Raw genomic sequence first — 25,399 nt, 5'->3', positions numbered from 1 at the left:
TTCATCCTACGTGAGAGCACTATACCTGCCATGTTTCAGCAGCAACTACAAGGGCAGAGCTAGCTACTGGGAGACAAAGGGTATGGCCTAGGCACCTGGCTCATGACACCCCCACATGTAACCAGGGCGGAAGCTGACCGGGAATACAACAACATGTCGCACATTGCGTCGTGTAGCATAATAGAGAGGACCATTGGCACCTTGAAACAGCATTTCTGATGCCTGGACCATTCCGGAGGTTACTTGTAATATGCCCCTGAGATTGTCGGTTAGTTCACTGTTGTGTGCTGCATGCTGTATAACTTAGCCATCATGAGGCAGCAGCAGCTAGTAGTAGAAGACCCACCTGAGGTGAGAGTGGCTAATGATGACGAGGAAGATGCAGATGATGAGGAGGAGGATGGGATGAGGAAGCCATGCAACTACCTGAACCCGGAGCACAACGGCGGAGGAGGGCAGGCCATCGTGCCCTTTTAACAATTGCTCGAGCCTTGCACCAGCAGCTCATCCATGAACACTTTGCTGCCTGAAGGTTCAACAGCAATTATTCAAAATGGACCATGGTTACTGTTTGGGCCTGTTCCATAATGTTGTGTTAATGGAACAAATAATGGAAACGATTCTTCTTTATTTCAAAATGTCGTGTTAATAATGGAACAAATAATGGAAATGATTCAGCTATAATTTAAAATATATTGTATTCAAAAGTTTAACAAACACTTGTTTGTACTTAACTTAAATAAAAATATTCTTGTATCAAACTTTAAAGTTTTCAGTTAAGATCACTTACAAACTCTAAGATCACAGAAACTTTAAGATCACTTCGAAACTTTTAAACTTGTAAATTTACATAACTTACAAAAAACTTTTAATTTGAGAACAGTTACATCAGTAACAACAGTAGCAGCAAAGAAAGGCTGCACCCATCTCTCCTCCACCAGATTCTAAGACCGCCCGGTGCACTTGGTCTTATTGACTCCACCCCTGCCCTCAGGCGGTGGCGCAACTTTTCTCGGGTTGGTACCAAGCTTATTCTTTCGAACATCTCAGGTAATGCGCATTTCTTGATGGGGGGAGGGGCCAACCGGTAATGTGCAAGGCCCGGCTTGGGCCTCTTCAGAGGTTGTTCTGGAGATTGGAGTGGGAATGGCAGTTGATTCTGTCAATGGCCGCGGAGTCTGGGCATGTTCCCTTATTGCAGCAGCTAACTTCGATATTCCCTGCTCTGACAGTGTCTCAACTACCTCCAACATTCTCCCTCATGTTCGCTGAGTGTGTTTCAGCTACCTGTGACATTTCCTCCCTTATGTGCACAGACATTGTATCAGCTGCCTGAGACATTCCCTCCCTCATGTTCCCGGACAGTTTTCTCATTTCTCGAAAGAGAGTATTGTTACTTCTCCCAACATTCCCAATACTTCATCAATCACCCCACTGATGGTGTTCAGGGGCGATCGCGTAAGGTCAATGCTCTCCACACTCATTGCCATCATCTGAACCACATCTGTTCGATCCTGCATCTCAGGAGAGGGCTGTCAAGCTCTCCTTCCCCTCCGGTGTGCCTCGCTGCACCCCACTGAAATCCCAAGCCTTGGACTGTGGGAAACCATGGAATGTCCCAACAACACTCATATCACTCAGGAAAGGGGCTGGCATCTCAATCGGCGGCACCTGCAACTCCTCCAGAGTGAGTACAACAGTGGGGGTTTCATCCATCACCTTCCCCTCTCCCTCACCCCATGCTCTTGGTTTGGAAGGTGGGATTGGAAGATGTTCTCCTCTTCAGGCTCGTCCACATCTGAATCATCTTCTGCGTCGTAGGGTTGGCCTCAAGTTCTGCAAAATATAACAACAGACAAATGGCTAGCAGCATGAGGAGGCTCACACAGCGCATGCAGCAGACTGAATTGAAGGACCACGATGAATGATAGCACATTTCATCAACCGAAGCGTAGCTGACGGAGACATCCCCATGAACCGAAGCATGGCTAGCCCGCGCAGTACTTAACATTTAGACTGTGGAATTTGCAGGACTTACCCTCTCCCTCGGGTGTGGGCCCAGCTTGTGCAGTGGTGGTTGCTTTTCTCCAGGCAGGACCCATCAAAGCAGCGACTCTCTCTTCCAAGGGGGTCAGTGGCTGCAGATTTGCCGGTCCTCCTCCTGTTCGAGTTCTTTCTCGTTTGTTGTGTGCCACTTTCCTTTGCAAAGATGAAAACTTAACTTTTTAGAGAGGATGTCTTTCTGCTGGGTGGGACACATACAGATGGTCACATTTACAATTGCAATTCCAATGAATAAATTAAAATATTACTTACACTAACTACTTGACCAAGGTTCTGCCACTTCTTTTTGCACTGGCCTCCAGACCTTGGGGTGGTCACCATTGCACAGAAATCTTCTGCAAGTTGGTTCCAACATTTCTTCATTTTTTTTGGTGAAACTTTTAGGTGACCTCTGCTGGTGTCCAGCTCGTGCCATCTGGCCTCAATTACAGAAACTAGTGCCTCCACTTCATCCTGTGAGAAATTCTTGGTCCTTGAGCCATGTTGCATCTTGTATTGCAGCTCCGATTTTTTTCAATGCCAATTAAAGTTCTCACACACAACTGGCTCTTTAAAAATGGCCGAATGCAGACTGGGAGCTGTACTGGGCATGCGCGCCCATAGCAATCATGTCAAATACATCCCTTTTTTTTCGCACATGCGCAGAAGAGGGGTGTGTCATTTTTTTCGGCGTAGACATTAGGTTCCACCCCCCAAAGCTAAAGGACGTGGCACCAATTTCAAAAAGTAGAACGAGGAAACTTGAAACAGGCGTAACTCTGACAAAAAACAGCATTGGGGAAAATTGAGCCCTAAATCTTAATCGTTGCTTCTCTCCTTCAAGGCCCTGCCCAGACGAGGACAACTCGGAGGAACTCACTCCTGCTGAGCGCACACCATCACAGAACACATGCGTTGCAGGCATTAGTGCAGATACAAGCACATCGGTCAGGCCACAGTTAGATGGGATACCTGGTAATTGCCACGGCACAAGGTGAACACAAGTAGAGAGTGGTGGCAGGGACAAATGTGGAGAGTCTGTGATGGAAAGCATTGTCCTCTTTTAGCTCTGCTCAGTTGGACAGAGGCATGGAACCCGGGGGAGGATCATCAATTAAAAGGTGAATGCTCTTCTTCTTCTTCGGTGGTCCCTCGAATTGAGGATGACTTGCTTCCACGCTAAAAAGGAATGAGTTCACAGATGTTTCAATGAAGGACCTAATATTCCAGGTCCCGAACTGCATATTGAAGGGTGGAAGATGCCTGTGCGTGGATTTTTTTAACGTGTGGTGACCGTTGCACACCAGTCACCACACGGGCTTGACAGTGCTAGGTCTGGGTCCAGTGGTAAGGATTAACCAAGATGTCTGGAGACCAGCTCTGCTGCTTGGTCCTAGTGGACACACCTATCGTAGTCTGGGCTAGCCCGTGCTGCCCCATGGCCCACGCCTCTTCTGGGCCCCGATCACATCGCTCTGCAATCTCTCGCCGCTCCTTCGTCCCAACCTCGCTGCTCCGGCTGTACCTGCCCACGCTCCAATCACCGACCTGGGTTATGGTGACGTCCAATCCAGTCGCCCTCTTCACAGCCGCCGCCCTCCTGCTATACCTTGCGGTGGTATGCCGCCATGCTGTTCATGGTCGTCACTCGCCACTCCTTTTATGGTCCCACCTGCCGCTGATGGTTTCTCGCAGGTAGTGGCATAGTGGGCACACGCCTGATCATAGGGAACTTGGGGTCCACTTACAGGAGTAGCTGAATCCAAATCCAGCATAAAATCCAGCATAAAACCCGAAAGCTGATGGCTGTATCCAGTGCCAAAAGAATCTTCAACACAACAGCAAGAAGTGATGGGCCCCTCAGAGGGTGAAGGGAGATATAATACCTGACCCCACAACACCTTGATACAAAGACCACTGTTAAACATGTATCAGTCTTAGAGCCATATAAAAGCAAAACTACCAGGCAACATTCACAGTAGGGAAATGCGGCAGCAAATTTTGCAAACAGCTAGATCCTACAAACAGCAATGTGTTAAGTGACCATATTTGATTTTTTAATGATGTTGATTGAGGGACAAGTATTGTCCAAGACACTCCTGCTCTTTGAAATAGTGCTATAGGATCTTTTACATCCACCTGAGAGGTAAGACGGGATCTTGGTTTAACAGTTTGAATACTTGCAAGAAATGACAGAAAGAGTAGATTAGAGGCTTAGCAGCAACAGTGCACAGAGAATCATGGAATAGAATCATAGAATGGCTACTGCACAGAAGGAGACCATTCGGCCGTTGAGCCCAAGCTGGCTCTCTGCAAGAGCACTTCAGACAGTCCACCTCCCACCCTTTCCCCATAGCCCTGCACAGTTTTTTTCCCTTTAGATACTTATCCAATTCCTTTTTGAAAGTCATGATTGAATCTTTCTCCACCACCCTTTCAGGCAGTGCATTCTAGATCCTAACCACTTGCTGTGTAAAAAAGTTTTTCCTCGTGCCGCCTTTGGCTCTTTTGTCAATCATCTTAAATCTATGTCCTCTGGTTCTCGACCCTTCCGCTAATGGGAACAGTTTCTCTCTATCTACTCTATCTAGACCACTCATTATTTTGAACACCTCTATCAAATCTCCTCTTAATCTTCTCTGCTCTAAGAGCAACCCCAGCTTCCCTAATCTATCCATATAACTGAAGTACTTCATCCCTGGAATCATTCTCGTCAATCTTTTCTGTACCCTCTCTAAGGCTTTCACATCTATCCTAAAGTATGGTGCCCAGAATTGGATGCAATACTCAATTTGTGGCCAAACCAGTGTTTTATAAAGGTTCATCATAACTTCCTTACTTTTGTACTTTATGCCTCTATTTATGAAGCTCAGGATCCCATAAGCTTTTTTAACCGCTTTCTCAACCTGCCCTGCCACCTTAAATGATTTGGGCACATATACCCCCCAGGTCTCTCTGTTCATTCACCCTCTTTAGGATTGTACCATTTAGTTTATATTGCCTCTCCTCGTTCTTCCAACCAAAATGTATCACTTTGCACTTTTCTGCGTTAAATTCCATTTGCCACGTGTCCACCCATTTCACCAGCCTGTTTATCTCCTCTTGAAGTCTATCACTATCCTCCTCACTGTTCACTATACTTCCAAGTTTTGTGTCAACTGCAAATTTTGAAATTGTGCCCCCTGCACCCACGTCCAAGTCATTACTATAGATCTGCTTCATTATCTGAAAAGTTATGAATGGAACTGAACACTGCAATCATCAGTGATCATCCCCACTTCTGACCTTATGATGGAGGGAAGGTCATTGATGAAGCAGCTGAAGATGGTTGGGCCTAGGACACTGCCCTGAGGAACTCCTGCAGCAATGTTTCTAGGGCCGAGGTGATTGACCTCCAACAACCACAACCATCTTCCTTTGTGCTAAGTATGACTCCAGCCAGTGAAGAGTTTCCCTCGGATTCCCATTGACTTCAGTTTTACTGGGGCTCCTTGATGCTACACTCGGTCAAATGCTGCCTTGATTCCAAGGGAAGCCACTCTCGCCTCACCTCTGGAATTCAGCTCTTTTGTCCATGTTTGGAACATTATTATAAGGCAGCCTCCACACCTGTCTAGGAACCTGAAGCGCAACTTCAGCATGCAATAGCTTGCTTGATGACATAACTGGTTATTATGGCTGGAGTTGTACCACTTCTGGTGTTGTTTGGTGGAGTTCCTCAGAGGCATTATCAGCCATGTTTGAAAGGGCTATCCTTTTTCATCAAGCAGCCATCCTTTTAGGTTCATTCCAGGTCCGAACAGGTTGGGATGTTGAACAGCCGCATTATGAAAGCATTAAGGCAGCTCCCAGGGAATCTAGCACAGACCTACTGAACCATTTTAATGGTAGCACACCAGCTGCACATTTATGGAATGAAATCCCTTCCAGTTGATAAATGCTCCTGGTCGGTCAGGGGGTGCTCGGATTGTCACATGTGCAGTCGATGGCACCCTGCACTTGTGGGAAACCAGTTCTGGGTATTGTCAGCACAGGGGAACATTCCTGACAAATATTCCATCCATCACCTGCCTTGTGCATTTATGTGGAGCTGACTGCGACACCCTCACTATGTCTCCGGTAGTGGCCTGGAAGGAGCCGGAAGCAAAGAAATGGAGAGCAGTGGTGACAATCACAGCTACTGGTAATGCGTGGCCGCCAGGTCCAGCAAGAAGCAGGTCTTCCTGTAGGATGCTGCAGAGATCTGCGACCACTTAATGTGAAAATCTCAGCCTTCAAAAGCACTGCTTCTCAGGCCGGTCAAGGAAGCTCAGCCTCGGTCTGCACACCCTGTTAGGTGGGTAGGGCCTTTTGAGAGTGGAATACCAGTGTTGCTCCTTTCTCTGCTGGCCACCTGCAGTTTTCTCCACACCACATACTTGCTGCTGTTGATGCTGATTCTCCTTCTCTTCCCCAGTTCACTCGAGAGCAGCCATGGCACCACCCATCGTGACCTCTGTCTGAGCAACTCCAAATAACCCACTGCTGCAGGGGACACTAAGAGCAAGGAATGCTGTAGTAGCAATATTAGTCATCTGCTGAAGGCAGTTATAGTAGCCACATACAACTCCCCCAACATCAATCTGCTGTAGAAATAGTGTAAGGTAGCCATAGAAACAATGTGCCAGTCTCCAGCATTATAACCGTCCATACATTGTGAACTGTAGCTCCTGTCAACTCATGAGTGTGGTTTTGGTTTTAGTTTTAGCATAACATAAATTTGCTCAAATCTTTGGAATGAGCCTTGAACCCACAACCTTCTGCTTCAGAGACAAGAAAGCTAACAGTGAGCCTCAGCTAAGAACTTTACAAAATGCTGTGCCTGCGGAGGAACCATTTACTAGAAGATTTCCAGGGAATGATTTTTTTTTTAAATCACATATTGGAAATGTGATTTATTTTTACGACATCACTGAAAAGCACACTACACAAGATGGCTCTAATACAGAAACTTTCATCATGTGACTTTGCCACATGACCCTTTTATTGTATTTACTTCAGCAGTTGCAGTACATCAGTAGTCCACTAGGTGGAGCAGTAGTCCACCAGGGGGAGCTCAATTACACTTCTCCCTCCTTAATGAAGAAGTAAACATTATATATAATGAGCATGGTTATACACAACCAAGGATGTGGACTTAACTTAACCACTGGTTTTCTGTTTCGAAAAGGATACCTTCGTTCTTGAACAGAACTTTCCAAACTATATGTTGAACATAGACTCATTCTAGGTTGAGCCCAAGGAGAGTTTTTCTCCAAGGGCAATCCTTGATCTACATTTGAACTCTCTACAACTTCAGACTGTTTGTCTGCCCGACTCGGACATAAATTCTGACTTTCTCGTCAATTTGTTTCTAATACATATTATGTAAGATTTGCTACTGGTACTCTACTTGTAATAATTGAATCATCCCAACTTTCAACTTCTTCCACGTCTATTGGTAAAATATAATCAATGTGAACAAACCTAACCTTGCCATGATCAATCATCTTGACCAAATATGTGCGAGGACCACCTATCTTCACTACTCTTCCTGATGATGGTTCTTCACTCTAACCTTCTGATTCAATTTCACACTTCTCTCTCTTACTCTACCTCTATCATGACTCTGTCTTAATTATTTCTCTTCTACTGACTGTGCCAAGTTCGGCTTTAACAACGAGAACCTGGTTTGTGGCTGTTGTTTGAGAAACAACTCTGCTGGTGTTTAAGCAGTAGTTGTATGAAGAGTATTATGATAAGTAATCAGAAAATGTTCTAGTTTGTGGTCCAACAACAATTGCCGTTTCCTTGGATTTTGATCCAACATTTGCTTGATGAGGCCATGTTTTACAATTTGTACTGTGCACTCTGTTGCACTATTTGAAGCAGGGTGGTATGGTAGAATTTTGGTATGTTTCACACCATTTCTGCTCGTGAACTGTGCAAATTTTTCAGAAAAAAATTGCAGCCCATTATCAGACACAATTTCTTCTGGGAGGCCATATGAAGAAAACAATCTTCGCAAATTGTCTAGTGTTTTACTTGTTGTAATTTTCTGCATCGGAAACACCTCTACCCACTTTGAATGACTATGTATCACTATGAACAATTGATGTCCTTCTAGCCCAGCAAAATCTACATGTAATCTTCGCCACAATCTGGGAGGCCATTTCCATAGCTTCAATGATACCGATGGTGGTTTCTTGCTCACCGATTGACATGTTGCACACCGACAAATGACATACTCTATATCGTAACCTGGCCACCATTAGTAATTGCGTGCAAAATCTTGTCAAGCACATTCCAGGTGCTGGTTATGAAAATCTCCGAATAATTTGGAATAACTACTCTTGCGCCCCACATGATACAATCGTTATCCACTGATAATTCATTCCTACGAACAAAGTATGGATGAATATCTTCCTCTGATATCTGGTTTAGCCAGCCATTTGCTTTGTAATCTTACACCTTTGACATAACTGTTGCTCTCTTCAGCTATACAAATAGAATACTTCTTCCCTATTGGGTGTAACTTGTGATGGTGACGGCAACCTGAACATAGCATCAACATTGCCATCTGACTTAGGTACAACAACAATGGGTGTAGCCCAATTACTTAGATCTACCTTAGAGATAATGCTCTCAGTTTCTAGTCTTTTGAGTTCTTGCTCAACTTTTTCCTCGGGTGCATATGGTACAGGACATGGTTTGCAGTAAACTGGTCTTGCATCCTTCTGAAATCTGACACTTGCCTTGAAGCCTTGGATTGGACTGCCTGTTTCGCCGTACACCTTCGGATACTGCTTGATGACGTCACCTTTCGATGCAAATTTTGTTTCCAAATGAAAAATCTAATTCCCATCCAGCTTCAGTGATCCCTACTAATTTCTACCTATCAAGGCAGGCTTGCTTCCATGGGTATCCTGGTTCCTGCAACGTCTATTTGGATGACGATTAAACCGCAAATCATTGTTAGATACCCTTGTGCTCCTGACGACGTGCATCTCCAAAAGCTCCTCATCCTATTGCTTGTCTTCAATGCTATGTTGTATCTGGCGATTTCTACTTATAATATTGAAAGTTGGTTTAAACTCTTCAGTCGGCACACTTCACAAGATGCCCTGTTTTCTTGCAGAAGAAACACTCTGCCTTCACATATGGTCAACTTTGAGCAATGTGTTGTCCCAGGCACCGATAGCACGACTTAAATTCACTGTTACCTTGGCCAGTTGCTGAGCCCTTGGGGCCCAACTGCCTTTTACTTTTAATCTGCAGGCAATTCATCTCGGTTGTCTGACGACTGGAAACGGCACGAAATTCTCGGGAGTAGTGGTCATATCCATTGACATAGCTGGCTGACAAGCTAAATCAAAAGTCAAGTTAGGGGTTGTCAACAACTTCCTTCTGATTGCTTCATTTTTCATTCTACAAAGCGGTCGAGCAATGCTCGGTCCTGAAAGTTTCCGAAATGACAGTGACCGGATAGCTTTTTTAAAGCTACAATGTACTCACTGATACTCTCGTCATGTAAATAATCTCGTGTTCCAAAACGATAACTTTCAGCAAGTTCCAGGGGCTCAGGACTGTTGTGCTGAATCTCCGTCAGTGGCTGGTCCTTCGGCTTGACGGGAACAAGTACATTTTTCAGGGTTTCATATCCCGGGGTCTGCTTCAGTCAAGAAAATAGTTCATTTTCTTTCTAAAACCACCCGGTTATGGTTTTCATCATCGGGGACTTTGACGATACTATTTGCAGTGAAAAACATTGCTAGCTGCTCCACATATGCTCCGAAAGTCTTTCGGTTGTGATGAAACTCACCCAAGCGCCCTATTATTCCCATAGGCGCAGCCATTTGGACTCTGGGAAAGTCAGCAGTTCAACCAAGTGTGTTTGAAATTTACCTTGGATTTTTCGCTGTCCTTCAAAACTAAGAACCTCCCTGTTGTTAGGAACATCCACCAAAAAAAAATTTTGGCTAGGGAATCCAGAAATCCTATCATCACCAAAGTGATATATTCTTACGCTATCACAAAGAACCACACTACACAAGATGGTTCTAGTACAGAAACTGTCATCATGTGACTTTGCCACATGAACCTTTTATTGTATTTACATCAGTAGTTGCAGTACATCAGTAATCCACCAGGGAGAGCTCTAATACACTTGATAAAATAATTGGACAGAAGAAGTAGGTAAAAGGGATAAGGGAATGGAGTTCATACAATGTGTACCGGCCTCCTTTCTAATCCAATATGTAAAAAGTCCAACAAGGGAGGATTTGCTATTGGATCTAGTAATGGGGAATGAGCCAGAGCAGATAAGATAATTAAAAGTAGGGGAACAGAGAGAGCAGATAATGATAATGCAGTAAATGTAATTTATCTCGATTTTCAAAAGGCCTTCGATAAGGTCAGAGAATGCAGAGTCAGGGGACAAGTAGCAGAATAGATAGCTAGCTGGCTTCAAGACAGAAAGCTGAGAGTAGGTGTAAAAGTGGCAGAAGTTAGGTATTGATGTTCCACAAGGATCAGTGCTGGGACCACTGTTGTTCACAATTTATATTAACGATTTAGACTTTGGAATCAAAAACACAATTTCTAAATTTGTGGATGACACCAAATTGGGGGGATAGTAAACACTGAGGAGGACTGCAACAAATTACAAGAGGACATTAATAATCTTGCAGAATGAGCATATAATTGGCAAATGATGTTCAACACAGATAAATGTGAGGTATTTACTGGAGTCTCGGTGGGGTAGAAGAACAAAAGGGATCTCCGAGTACAAATACACAAATCATTAAAAGTTTCGACACAGGTTAGCAAGGCCATAAAAAAAGCAAACCAAGCACTAGTGTTTATTTCTAGAAGTATAGAATTGAAAAATTAGGAAGCTATGCCAAACCTGTTTCAAACCTTGGTTAGACCACACTTAAGAGTACTGCATACAGTTCTGGTCGCCATATTAGAAAAAGGATATAGAGGCACTAGAGAGGGTGCAGAGAAGATTTATAAGGATGATATCTGTACCAGAAATGCAAAGGTATATATATCAGGAAAGGATGATCAGGCTGGGTCTCTTTTCTCTTGAAAAAAGGCCGAGGGGTGAACTAATAGAAGCCTTTAAAATTATGAAAGATTTTGATAAGAGTGGAAACATTCTCTCTTTATCCACTCTGTGGGGAAAAGAATAACTGGAGACCATCAATATAAGCTAGTCATCAAGAAATCCAATAGGGAATTCAGAAGAAACTTCTTTACCCAAAGAGTGGAACTCGCTACCACAGGGAGTGGTTGAAGCGAATAGTATAGATGCATTTAAGGGGAGGCTAGACAATGAGGAAAGACAAGAGGCGGCTCGAGTGGAGCATAAACGCCATCGTGGAAACATAGAAAATAGGTGGAGGAGCAGGCCATTCAGCCCTTCTAGCCTGCACAGCCATTTAATGAGTTCATGGCTGAACATGAAACTTCAGTACCCCCTTCCTGCTTTCTCGCCATACCTCTTCATCCCCCGAGTAGTAAGGACTTCATCTAACTCCCTTTTGAATATATTTAGTGAATTGGCCTCAACTACTTTCTGTGGTAGAGAATTCCACAGGTTCACCACTCTCTGGGTGAAGAAGTTTCTCCTCATCTCAGTCCTAAATGGCTTACCCCTTATCCTTAGACTGTGACCCCTGGTTCTGGACTTCCCCAACATTGGGAACATTCTTCCTGCATCTAACCTGTCTAAACCCGTCAGAATTTTAAACGTTTCTATGAGGTCCCCTCTCATTCTTCTGAACTCCAGTGAATACAAGTCCAGTTGATCCAGTATTTCTTGATAGGTCAGTCCCACCATCCCAGGAATCAGTCTAGTGAATCTTCGCTGCACTCCCTCAATAGCAAGAATGTCCTTCCTCAAGTTAGGAGACCAAAACTGTACACAATACTCCAGGTGTGGCCTCACCAAGGCCCTGTACAACTGTAGCAACACCTCCCTGCCCCTGTACTCAAATCCCCTCGCTATGAAGGCCAACATGCCATTTGCTTTCTTAACCGCCTGCTGTACCTGCATGCCAACCTTCAATGATGAAATGGCCTATTTCTGTATCGTATGCTCGATGTAATCACACCATAGGGCAGAGCAGTCTGGATATTTGTAAACCATGCAAAAGCCCTGTTGCCCCCCCATCCCCCATAGTATTAAACTCTTTGCAAAAGAGCATTATGAACCTCATCACCCAATCAAATTAAAAAGCAATACAAAAGCAAAATACTGCGGATGCTGGAATCTGAAATAAAAACAGAAAATGCTGGAAATCTCAGCGGGTCAGTCAGCATCGGTGGAGAGAAACAGAGTTACCGTCGATGACCCTTCGCCAGAACTGATTAAAACACAAAATTAAAACAAATTAAACAGCACTTGTTCCAGTGTCAGTGAGTTCTGCAGACAATCACAGCACCTCCCTAATGTCACGTATGCCGACTGTAACTGCACCAATCGGGGTGGCACGGAATTGCCCCAGTGTCAGCCGACAGAAATTAGCACCACGAGTGCCCCTTTCGAAGGGCAGCACTGATACAATAATCTAACATGAAAAAAAGCAACCAGGTCCCATTTCAAGAAACCCCAAAGGAACCTTTATACAACTAACTGATAACATTAGTACAAGTATCTGCGCTCATTGGAAATGTGTGTCTTAGGTTGACGCAAAGCAACGGGATGCCGTCACCGCGTACACTACGTAAACATAAGGCTCCCCGCAAGACGACGCTGCCCTGACAGCAGCAACACCAGCCCCGGGACCCGGCGGCGTCTCCTCACCTGCTTCGGGTCGTCGTAGTAGATCCCGATGGAACGGAGCTTCGGCGCGATGCTGGTGCTCTCGGTGAAGAGCCGGCCCACCTCCCGGTACGGGCCCTGCTTGTACTTGTAGGCCAGGGTAAGAGCGCGGACGGGCGGCGAGCCGGAGCGTACCGTCACCTCGGACAGCAGCCCCGAGTACCAGGCCAGTGCCAGCAGGCTGAACAGCAAGAGGGAGGCCAGGAGCAAAGCGACCAGGGCCAAGAGATACAACTCGGACATTGCTCGGGGCGGAGAGAGAGGCGAGGGATGACAACCGGCGCGAGCGAAGTTGAGCCCCGGTCCCTGAGGCGCGAGGGGAGGATTCGGGAATGTTCGGGTCGGCGCGAGTTGAGTCCTGGTCCCTGAGGCGCGACGGGAGGGTTCGGGAATGTTCAGGTCGGCGCGAGTTGAGCCCTGAGGCGCGAGGGGAAGGGGATGGTTCGGGAATGTTCGGGTCGGCGCGAGTTGAGTCCTGGTCCCTGAGGCGCGAGGTTAGGGTTCGGGAATGTTCAGGTCGGCGCGAGTTGAGTCCTGGTCCCTGAGGCGCGAGCGGAGACTTTGGGCCAGCGCGAGCTGGAATCCTCGGCGCTTCCGGGCACCTACCAACACACCCCGATATAGGGGGGGGGGCGAAGAAAGCACGTGAATTTAAAGGGGGAAACACCCGCAGAAGTACCACCGCCCTGTGCTGCCAAGCTGGGCACTCTGACACCGGTGTTCCCAGCGAGCCCCAGCCCCTTCAGTTGGATTAGTTCCCGTAGAGGCGGTTCACAGCATCGGCCTCCCCCCGCGCGCGAATGATGCGGCCCGCGGGTAGCCGGCAGTGAGCACCCGCAGTGTGTGAGAGTGACAGCCGCCGGCTTCCTGCAGTGTGTGAGAAACATAGAAAATACATGCAGGAGTCCGGCCCTTCGAGCCTGCACCGCCATTCAATAAGATCATGGCTGATCATTCACCTCAGTACCCCTTTCCTGCTTTCTCTCCATACCCCTTGATCCCTTTAGCCGTAAGGGCCATATCTAACTCCGTCTTGAATATATCCAATGAACTGGCCTCAACAACTCTCTGCGGTAGGGAATTCCACAGGTTAACAACTCTGAGTGAAGAAGTTCCTCCTCATCTCAGTCCTAAATGGCCTACCTCTTATCCTAAGTCTATGTTCCCTGGTTCTGGACTTCCCCAACATCCGGAACATTCTTCCTGCATCTAGTCCCGTCAGAATTTTATGTTTCTATGAGATCCCCTCGCCTCCTTCTTAACTCCAGTGAATACAGGCCCAGTCGATCCAGTCTCTCCTCATATGACAGTCCTGTCACCCCGGGAATCAGTCTGGTGAACCTTTGCTGCACTCCCTCAATAGCAAGAACATCCTTCCTCAGATTAGGAGACCAAAGCTGAACACAATGGGCCCAAGTTTCCATAGGATAAAAAACGGGCGCCCCTACGAGCTGGGCGCCCGTTTTTTGCGCCTAAAACGGCGCCAGAAAAAAAACGCGCTATTCTCGAGCGCTTTGCAGCTCCTTGTCTGTTTGGTGCGGTGCCCAGAGCGTTCGCGCATGCTCAGTGGGAAAAAACATTGGCACTCGGCCATTTTTGTAGTTCTTTGTAGCTGTTTAATTTTTGAACATTTTTTAATAAAATCACATTGCCATCAGCACTGAGGCTTCCCTTCTCACTGTCTCCTTCCCCTCCCTCCCCCCTGCGGCAACAAACGGCTGTCTCCTTCCCCTCCCTCCCCTGCGCGACAACAAGCCGCTGTCTCCTTCCCCTCCCTCCCCTGCGCGACAACAAGCCGCTGTCTCCTTCCTCTCCCTCCACGGCAACAAGCTGCTGTCTCCTTCCCCTCCCTCCCCTGCGCAGCAACAAGCCGCTGTCTCATTCCCCTCCCTCCCCTGCGCGGCAACAAGCTGCTGTCTCCTTCCCCTCCCTCCCCGGCAACAAGCCGCTGTCTCCTTCCCCTCCCTCCCCTGCAACAAACGGCGGTTTCCTTCGAACGATGGCTGAAGCACTTTCACACAGGTAGGAAGATGGTTTATTTAATCTTTTCTTTGCTTATAAATGTTTATTCAGGTTGGATTTATTTGTATAATATTTGTAGAAGTATAAATAAGGATTGATTGTAGAATTTAATGAGTTCCCTTCCCCCCCCCCCCACCTCGTTCTGGATGCCTAATTTGTAACCTGCGCCTGATTTTTTTAATGTGTAGAACAGGTTTTTTTCAGTTCTACTACAAAAATCTTCACTTGCTCCATTCTACTTTAGTTTGGAGTACGTTTTCACTGTGGAAACTTTGAAATCAGGCGTCAGTGGCCGGACACGCCCCCTTTTGAAGAAAAAATTCTGTTCTAAAGTAGAACTGGTCTACCTCACTAGAATTGCAGAAAAAAAAATGTGGAGAATTGCGATTTCTAAGATAGTCCGTTCTCCACCAGTTGCTCCAAAAAATCAGGCGCAAATCATGTGGAAACTTGGGCCCAAAATTCCAGGTGAGGCCTTACCAAGGCCCTGTATTGCAGTAAGACCTCCCTGCTCCTATACTCAAATCCTCTCGCTATGAAGGCCAACATACCATTTGCCTTCTTCACCGCCTGCTGTACCTGTATGCCAACTTTCAATGCGGCCTGTGATGCCAGTTCATTGAATGTACCATGACACCCAGGTCTCGTTGCACCTCCCCTTTTCCCAATCTGCCGCCATTCAAATAATATTCTGCCTTCGTGTTTTTGCCACCAAAGTGGATAACCTCACATTTATCCACATTATACTGCATGTGCCATGCATTTGCCCACTCACCTGACCTGTCCCAGTCACCTTGCAGCCTCTTAGCATCCTCCTCACAGCTCTCACTGCCACTCAGTTTAGTGTCTTCTGCAAACTTGGAAATATTACACTCAATTCCATCATCTAAATCATTAATATATATTGTAAAGAGCTGGGGTCCCAGCACTGAGCCCTGCGGCACCCCACTAGTCACTGCCTGCCATTCTAAAAAGGACCCGTTAATCCTAACTCTCTGCTTCTTGTCTGCCAACCAGTTCTCTATCCACATCAGTACATTACCCACAATACCATGTGCTTTGATTTTACACACCAATCTCTTGTGTGGGACCTTGTCAAAAGCCTTTTGAAATTCCAAATACACCACATCCACTGGTTCTCCCTTGTCCACTCTACCAGCTACATCCTCAAAAAATTCCAGACTGAGAGCGAGAGAGCGAGAGCCGGGTTCCCGCAGTGTGCGAGAGCGAGAGCCGGGTTCCCGCAGTGTGCGAGAGCGAGAGCCGGGTTCCCGCAGTGTGCGAGAGCGAGAGCCGGGTTCCCGCAGTGTGCGAGAGCGAGAGCCGGGTTCCCGCAGTGTGCGAGAGCGAGAGCCGGGTTCCCGCAGTGTGCGAGAGCGAGAGCCGGGTTCCCGCAGTGTGCGAGAGCGAGAGCCGGGTTCCCGCAGTGTGCGAGAGCGAGAGCCGGGTTCCCGCAGTGTGCGAGAGCGAGAGCCGGGTTCCCGCAGTGTGCGAGAGCGAGAGCCGGGTTCCCGCAGTGTGCGAGAGCGAGAGCCGGGTTCCCGCAGTGTGCGAGAGCGAGAGCCGGGTTCCCGCAGTGTGCGAGAGCGAGAGCCGGGTTCCCGCAGTGTGCGAGAGCGAGAGCCGGGTTCCCGCAGTGTGCGAGAGCGAGAGCCGGGTTCCCGCAGTGTGCGAGAGCGAGAGCCGGGTTCCCGCAGTGTGCGAGAGCGAGAGCCGGGTTCCCGCAGTGTGCGAGAGCGAGAGCCGGGTTCCCGCAGTGTGCGAGAGCGAGAGCCAGAGCGAGAGCCGGGTTCCCGCAGTGTGCGCGAGCGAGAGCGAGAGCCGGGTTCCCGCAGTGTGCGAGAGCGAGAGCCGCTGGGGTCCCACAGCCCGAACCGAGCCGGCACTGCCGGGGGGCGCCTGCTGCTGGCAGGCTGAGCAGGGCCTCAGGCCGGGACACTGCAATCTTCCAGCGGTCAACAGCTGATGGTCTGTGCCATTTTCAGCGAGAGGGGGACTAAATCAAATGTAGGAACTCGCCGACTGAAAGCCGCAGATTGCACAGCTATTCTGCATGTGCTGTCCCGGAATTATCGGTGTCTTTCCGTACCTTAAACAATGAATGATTGGACTACCAGTGCGGCAGGCCCTTGCTCTTGTCCAACAAGTTCAGGTTCTTGCTCCATGTGAGGAGAAGATCAGGGACTGCAGGGAGTATGAGCAAACTGACCACAGACTGATACAGAGGGCCATTCAAGTGGGGGAGTAAAAAGAAATGTAGAGGATAGTTAAGGTTCTCAGCAGCTGAGAGCTTGAGTCCTGAAGGCTGTATTGCCTGCCCGGTGCCAGGGTTAACATAGAAACATAGAAAATAGGTGCAGGAGTAGGCCATTTGGCCCTTCGAGCTTGTATCACCATTCAATTAGATCATGGCTGATCATTCCCTCAGTACCCCTTTCCTGCTTTCTCTCCACACCCCTTGATCCCCTTAGCCGAAAGGGCCATATCTAACGCCCTCTTGAATATATCCAATGAACTGGCATCAACAACTCTCTGCGGCAGGGAATTCCACAGGTTAACAACTCTGAGTGAAGAAGTTACTCCTCATCTCGGTCCTAAATGGCTTACCCCTTATCCTAAGACTGTCCCCTGGTTCTGGACTTCCCCAACATAGGGAACCGTCCTGTCAGAATCTTATATGTTTCTTTGAGATCCCCTCTCATCCTTCTAAACTCCAATGTATAAAGGCCCAGTTGATCCAATGTCTCCTCATACGTCAGCCCTGCCATCCCTGGAATCAGCCTGGTGAACCTTCGCTGCACTCCCTCAATAGCAAGAACGTCCTTCCTCAGATTAGGAGACCAAAACTGAACACAATATTCCAGGTGAGACCTCACCAAGGTCCTGTACAACTGCAGTAAGACCTCCCTGCTCCTATACTCAAATCCCCTAGCCTTCACCGCCTGCTGTACCTGTATGCCAACTTTCAATGACTGATGAACCATGACACCCAGGTCTCGTTGCACCTCCCCTTTTCCTAATCTACCGCCATTCAGATAATCTGACTTCGTGTTTTTTTTTCCCCCAAAGTGGATAAGCTCACATTTATCCACATTATACTGCATCTGCCATGCATTTGTCCACTCACCTAACCTGTCCAAGTCACCCTGCAACCTCCTAGCGTCCCCCTCACAGCTCACACCGCCACCCAGTTTAGTGTCATCTGCAAACTTGGAGATATTACACTCGATTCCTTCATCAAATCATTGACTTATATCGTAAAGAGTTGGGGTCCCAGCACTGAGCCCTGCGGCACTCCACTAGTCACTGCCTGCCATTTTGAAAAGGACCCGTTTATCCCGACTCTCTGCCAACCATTCTCTATCCACGTCAGTGTATTGCCCCCAATACCAAGGATATCTCTCCTGAGCTGGAGAGGAACTTGGGAGTAGGAGGGGAAAGATCCAGTTGTAGTGGTCCGCATAGGTACTAACGACAAAGAAAGAGGTTCTGCTGACGGATTATGAGCAGCTGGGGGCTATATTAAAAAGCAGAACCACAAAGGTAATACTCTCTCTGGATACAAAAGCATAATACTGCGGATGCTCGAATGTGGAATAACAACAGAAAATGCTGGAAATCTCAGCAGGTCAGGCAACATCTGTGGAGAGGAAGCAGAGTTAACGTTTGTAAGAACTGGAGTGTTTGAAAAGAACAGATTCTTAACAAGCACTGAAAGTGGGAGGGGAAGAAAGAACAAAAGGAAAGGTCTGTGATAGGTTGGAAGACAAGAGATTAGAGAGACAAAAGGGGTGATGGCCCAAATTCAAATGGTAATGCCAGGAGTTAGAAAAATATTAGTCGAGATAGGATGTGAATGGTGGGATTATGACCAACTGCCATTATAGAAAAGAAACAGGCTTTTGTGGGGGGTGGGTAGGGAAAGGAGACAAAGCTTGGTAGCGGTTATGCTCTGAAAATGTTGAACTCCATGTTGAGTCCAGAAGGCTGTAAAGTGCCTAAAACAAAAGAGATGCTGTTCCTCAAGCTTGCAATGAGCTTCGTTGGAACACTCTAGTAGACAGAGGTCAGAGTGGGAATGCAGTGGAGAATTAAATTGACAGGCGACTGGAAGCTCGGGGTCGCACTTGTGGACTGAACAGAGGTGCCTCAAAAAGCGGTCACCCGATCTCTGAATTACTACCTGAGCCACGAGCAAATTTGCATAGGGTAAATGAAGTCAGAGAGATGAATGCGTAGCTCAGATTGGTGTCGGAGAAAATGGGTTTTGTTCATGGGACAGTGACACCAGTACTGGGGTAAGAGGGAGCTGTTCCATCGGGACAGGCTTCACTTGAACCATGCTGGGACCAGTGTCCTGGTGAATCGAATAACTACGGCTTTAAACTAAATATTGGGGGGGGGGGGAAGGTTCAGGTGAGCGGAGATTTAAAAACTCAAGGGAGACGGCAATAGTGTAGGGTGGCGATAGGGGTAATGATAACCAGAGTGTGACGGGAAGGAACAGAGCGTATATATCATGTGTATCAGAAAGTGGGGTCAGAGTAGGGAAAAATCTTTTTTTTTTTTTTTAAATCATTAAAAGCTCTATCTGAATGCATACAGCATTCGTAACAAGATAGATGAGTTGACGGCAAAATTGAAATAAGTGGAGATGATCTGATAGAGATGTGGTTGTAAGGTGACCAAGGCTGGGAACTGAATATTTAGAGTTTTTGTCATTTTGGAAGGATAGGCAGAAAGGAAAAGGAGGTGGGATAGCTCTGATAAGGGATGAGATCAGTCCAGTAGTGAGAGATGGTACTGGCTCAGAAGATCAAGATGTGGCATTAATTTGGGTGGAGATAAGAAATAATAAGGGAAAGAAATCACTGGTGGGAGTAGTCTATGGCCCCTTAACAGTAGCTACACTGTAGGACAGAGTATAAATCAAGAAATAATGGAGGATTGTAAGAAAGGTACTGCAATAATCATGGGCGATTTTAATCTTTATCTTGATTGGCAAAGGTAGCCTTGAGGAAGAGTTCATAATATATTTGGGATGTTTTCCAACTAGGGAGCAGGCTATTTTAGATCTGGTAATGTGTAATGAGACAGGATTAATTAATGATTTCATAGTAAAGGATCCTCTAGGGGAATCCTAGTATGGTAGAATTTCAAATTCAGTTTGAGGGTGAGGAAGTTGGGTCTCAAACTAATATCCTGAACGTAAATAAAGGCAATTACAAAGGTATGAAGGCAGAGTTGGCTGGGAAAATAAATTTAAAGAGTAAGACGGTAGATAAGCAGTGGCAGACATTTAAGGAAATATTTCATAATTCTGAGCAGATATATTCCAGTGAGTAAGAAAGACTCGAAGAGAAGGATGAAATATCCGTGGCTAACTAAGAAAGTTAAGGATGGTATCAAATTGAAAACAAAGGCATACAATGTTGCGAAGATTATTGGTAGGCCAGACGATTGTGAAATTTTTAGAAACCAGCAAAGACGACTATAAAAAAATAATAGAGAGAAGATAGCTTATGAGAATAAACTAGCAAAAAATTATAAAAACAGACAGCAAGAGCATCTACAGGTATATAAAAAGGAAGAGAGTAGCTAAAGTAAATGTTAGTCCTTTAGAGGATGAGACTGGGGAATTAATAATGGGAAACGGAAATGACTGAGACTTTGAATAAATATTTTGTATTCATGGTTGAAGACACTAAAAGCACCCCAATGATAAATAATCAAGGGGCTATAGGGAGGGGGGAACTTAATACAATCACTAGAGAAAAAGTACTAGACAAACTATGGGACTAAAGGTGGACAAGTCCCCTGGACCTGATGGCCTGCATCCTAGGGTCTTAAAAGAAGTGGCTGTAGCGATAATGGATGCATTGTTTGTAATCTACCAAAATCCCCTGTGGATTGGAAAACCGCTAATGTAACACTCATATTTAAGCAGGAAGGGAGACAGAAAGCGGGAAACTATAGACCAGTTAGCCTAATATCTGTCATGAAAATGCTGGAGTCCATTATTGAGGAAGTCTTAGCAGGACATTTAGAAAATCATAATACAGTCAAGCAGAGTCAGCATGGTTTTATGAAAGGGTAATCATGTTTGGCAAATTTGCTGGAGTTCTTTGAGGATGTAACAAGCAGGCTGGATAAAGGGGAACCAGTAGATGTAGTGTATTTGGATTTCCAGAACGCATTCGATAAGTTGCCACATAAAAGGTTACTGCACAAGATAAGAGCTCACGGGGTTGGGGGTAATATATTAGCATGGATAGAGGATTGGCTAACTAACACAAAACAGAGAGTCGGGATGATTGGATCATTTTCAGGTTGGCAAACTAACTAGTGGGGTGCCACAGGGATCAGTGCTATCTATATTAATGACTTGGATTGAGGGACCGCGTCTTGACCCCTATTTTCCCCAGGATTGGGTGCTGATTTTGTGGCGCCCAGTGATTTTTCTGGCGTGGAAGGACTTTTTAAAGTTTACCCAATGTTTAGGCGTCAACGCCGACTAACAGCGCCAGAATTTATGGCGTCATAAATTCTGGTGGCTGATGTACTGTTTAAAGAGCTGGTTACGTGCCGTTTCTGCCCATTAAGGCCACTTTTCCCAACAACATTTTTTTTAAAACCGCGCAGACACATTGAATACCATTTTTAAAAACCATACCTACACTTAAAGAAATCGCAGCTGGCCCACCCCTATCTCTGGCCGAAGGGCCACCCTACAATTTTCAATCAAATAACTGCAGTTTAAAATTAATATAACTGAAATAAAACTTACTTTTAAGGTTCCTCCTTGGTGTAGAAAACTGCAAGCAAAATAAAAACAGACACAAATCTTCCCCACTCACCTTTTCCATCGAAGCTCCAGTCCACTAGCCTTTTCCATAGAAGCTCCAACTGGATAATAAGTGCAAAATAAACTCCAAGGAATGAAGAGTAGCCGACGCCTTTTTTTAAAAAAAAAAAGGCAGGCAAAATAACCACAACAAGATGAGGCATCCTCCAGTGCAGCAAACACCCAGGGCAGCCTTTTCGCTGCTATCCCTGGTCAGTGGTCTTCCACGCAAGTGGCCCGCTGCTATCCCAGGCCGAAGATCCTCCACACAAGACAGTGCAACACATTCCAGGCACATAGGAAAGCATTAGTGATTTATAATAAAGACTAGACATTTAATTTTAGGTGGACCTGAATAAACAATAATATATTTGAACAGATATTTAATTAGCGTAAAAATGTCTTTATACACTAGAATAGTGTCTGATCAACCTCGAGTATGTTTAGTACCTTGTATTGAAACCTACCTCCATGGTTACCTTAGCCCATCTGCTGAAACCCTAATATGTGTCTTTTTCATGTCCCAACGCAACTATTGCTATGTTCTTCTAGATGGGCTTGCATCCTCCACCTTCCTTAAACTATAGCTCAGCCAAAACTGCTGCATATAGTCCTGCTAACCCATCACCCCTGTACCCGCTGCCCTACATTGGCTCCTGATCCAACAACACCTCCAATTTAAAATTCTCAGCCCTATGTTTAAATTCCCTCATGACCTCTGGTGCCTTAATACTCTAACCTCCTCCAGCCCTAAAATTCCCACCAGAACTCTGCATTCTTTTCTCCCCTTGCCCCACCATTGGCAGCCATACCGTCAACTGTCCAGGCTCCACATTCTGGAATTAACTCACTGAACCTCTTCGCCTCCCTCGCCTTCTTTAAGACCCTCCCAAACCCATCTCTTTGACCCTGATTTTGGTCACCCCTCTTAATAGCTCCTTTCTCGGTGTCCTTTTTGGTCTGCATACACGTCTGTGAAACACCGATACATTTTTCAATGTTAAAGGCATAATATAAAAGCTGGTTGCTGTTCCTCCAGTGACTCAATAGGCAAAAGTACTGCATGATATGCTCCTTAACAATAGGAGGTGTCTAATGACACTGAAGGAATTGTGCTCCAAATCTCTCTCTACACTTGAGCAATGCCAAGGAAGATGAGCTAGTACTATCTTAAATGCCTTGTGCCTAGCACACACTACTTGTTTCTCACATTTGCTTCCTGTGTCAGGACTTTATGCCTGGGTATTGTTTTTAACAGTTAGATATTTTATGCTGACCTTTCTGTTTAGTGCTCCTAACAGTCAGCTCCTGCAGCCGTGTCTCCTAGCTCAGTTTTCGTAGGTGGTACTGTAGATAAGTTTTATTTCACTTGGTTAAAATTTTATTTCCAGGGCCATGTAACTACATCAGGTAACATTTTAAAAAAAAAGTAACTTCATCTTATAAGAAATAAATGATATAACTCACCGACCCCATTCGCCCTTCTCCATGCCCCGTATCACCCACCTGCCCTCAGGCCATCTCGCATCACTGTTCCCACTTCTTGTTCTGCACCACTTTCCGAGCACTAAACTAGGAACAGCCAAATTTATTTGCAAAAAGTTTATTGCTATAGATTATAGGAGACATGGGAACAGGAGTAGGCCATCCAACTCCTCAACCCTGTTCCACCATTCTATTGGATCATAGCTGATCTGGCGCAATAGAATGCGGGATGAGCAGAAAAGGAGGGAATTAAAAGGGTGACGGAGGAGTGAGAGAAAGGGAGTGTGGGGGGAATGCAAAAGGAACAAAGTCATTGGTGGGAAGGAAGGGGGAAGGAAGGAAATGAGGAGTTAGTGGCAGCACTGAGGGGGTGAGAAGGATGCTATTGTGAACTGAGGGGCCATGGTAAATAATAGTGTCACCATGAAACTGGAGAGAGTACAAGCAGGACTGTGGAGGATAAGGTGCAGTCACTGCACTTTGTTCACTTTCTTCAACTATCCATGTCCTTTTAACAGGGACTCCCGGATCCAGAGGTTGTGACTTCCAGTGTTCAGCAGATGTGGGTGTTAACTGAAATGGTCTGGAACAAACCATCAACTGCACGTGTCGGTCGGTTTGATGTAAGTGTCAGTATCTGGCTCTTGGTGTAGTTTACAAATGGGCAGAATGGAAAGTGGGGCCCAAAACACACCGCAGTAAAATGTGGGGAAACTTCATATTTATCAGGCTAGAAATTCGCCTCCTGTTAATGCCTCCAGGCGGCGATAACGGGACGCGACTGGCTTTGTGACCGGGCACGGCGAGAGAACCGACACCCGCAAAATTCCCGTCGAGGTTTGCAGCGCCAGGCTTTAGCGCTCCAATGGAAGTGGTAGCGCTTGATTTAGTGCAGTCGGTGGTGGGGGGAGGGCTACCGGTTCCCGGGTGTTTGCAGAGGCACTAGTGCTGCGGGTTGTGCCCTGGGCCGTCGTGCTAAGCGGGTGCGTGATGTCAAGTGGGGTGGAACTTAAAGGGGATGGCACCTGTGCCCTTGGCTGCCATATTGGATGTTTTGTCGGCTCTGGTCAGCAGCATTACCTGTTCTTTTGCGTGCCAGTTTTGAGTGCCAGTCTGCAGGCCCGGTCCCATGCTGCCTTGGTGTCCTAGTGGAGGCCATCAGAGACGTTGCAGAGTGCACAGTGGCCCTCCCCTTTAAGCAAAGAGGAAGGGTGTTGAAGCGCATCAGCGCTACACGCAGTGCTACAGTAGCGCCCCGGGTCCCACCCCTAAAGGAAGTGGAGCGCATGACATTAAGCTCCACTTCCCTGAGAGTCACTAAGCCCAATTCTGCGCCGGGCCCAGCAGGTTACCCTCTCCAATCGGGGGGGGGGGGTGGCAGGGCAATTTCGTCCCCCTTGTGTGTGGATGTCCGCTGAAGACAGGATTAGAATATGCTATGATTGCCTCTACAGTCCCCCAGTTTGCCACGCTCACTGTTTAGACTCGTACATGAAGAATGCCATGGGCAAAGTACAGGAAGGTGATTCACACCTGTAGAACTGCAGTTCAGGAGAGAAGGATTGTTGAAAGAGAAAAAAGGCAATGAATTGAAATGCATTCAGAATATGAAGGAGTCAGTCCCACTATCCATTGCCTATGTCCTGCCCACAGGTGGATGGTTCTTCAATGTCAACCTGTTATCCTACATCTGATTGGCCCATCTTGCAGGGAGGATGGGAAGATTCAGAGCACCTGGTTTGTGATTGCATGCAGGTCTACATGAAAAGTACTTGATGCCCCAACTGAACATTGAAGTGAAACGGGAGCTACTGTTACTGTATTAACTTCACTTGTGTTTTGTATGTACAAAGTGGTGGCTGAGGTCACCAAACGTTAAAAAAATCCAAGCAAAGCATTTTCCACCCCTTCAATTGGAGTTCAGGACTGGAATATCGGGTCCTTCATTGAAACATCTGTGAACCCATGTGGAAGCAAGTCATCCTCGTTCAAGTGACCTCCGATGATGATGATATGTACAAAGTTAATAAACATAATGCACTGTTATAAACATGTAGTAGAAAGAGCCATTATTAATCTTTGCAAGTTCAGATTATTTGGACTCAAAATCTAGAGCCAGATTTACTGTTTTTGCAAAAAAAACAAATGTAATTATG

General features: G+C 46.4%; 1 protein-coding gene and 1 long non-coding RNA gene across 2 annotated transcripts in view; one reads left to right on the top strand and one right to left on the bottom strand.

Annotated features, from left to right (window-relative positions):
* Positions 1-13,622, bottom strand: part of LOC139277385 (testis-expressed protein 264 homolog) — a 488,096-nt gene extending 474,474 nt beyond the window's left edge. The window contains exon 1 of the mRNA XM_070895777.1: positions 12,875-13,622. Coding sequence (XP_070751878.1) covers positions 12,875-13,135 — 261 coding nt within the window. The 5' untranslated portion in view covers positions 13,136-13,622. The remainder of the gene's footprint in view (positions 1-12,874) is intronic.
* On the top strand, positions 12,800-25,293 carry LOC139277386 (uncharacterized). Its single transcript, XR_011596075.1, has 3 exons — positions 12,800-12,992; positions 23,762-23,866; positions 24,897-25,293. It is a non-coding gene; the product is annotated as an uncharacterized lncRNA (long non-coding RNA).
* The last annotated feature ends 106 nt before the right edge of the window (positions 25,294-25,399 follow it).

Source organism: Pristiophorus japonicus, chromosome 12 (genome assembly GCF_044704955.1).
Source record: "Pristiophorus japonicus isolate sPriJap1 chromosome 12, sPriJap1.hap1, whole genome shotgun sequence".
Lineage (NCBI taxonomy): Eukaryota > Metazoa > Chordata > Chondrichthyes > Pristiophoridae > Pristiophorus > Pristiophorus japonicus.
Note: the sequence above shows the minus strand (reverse complement) of the source record. Positions and strands in the feature narration are given on the sequence as shown.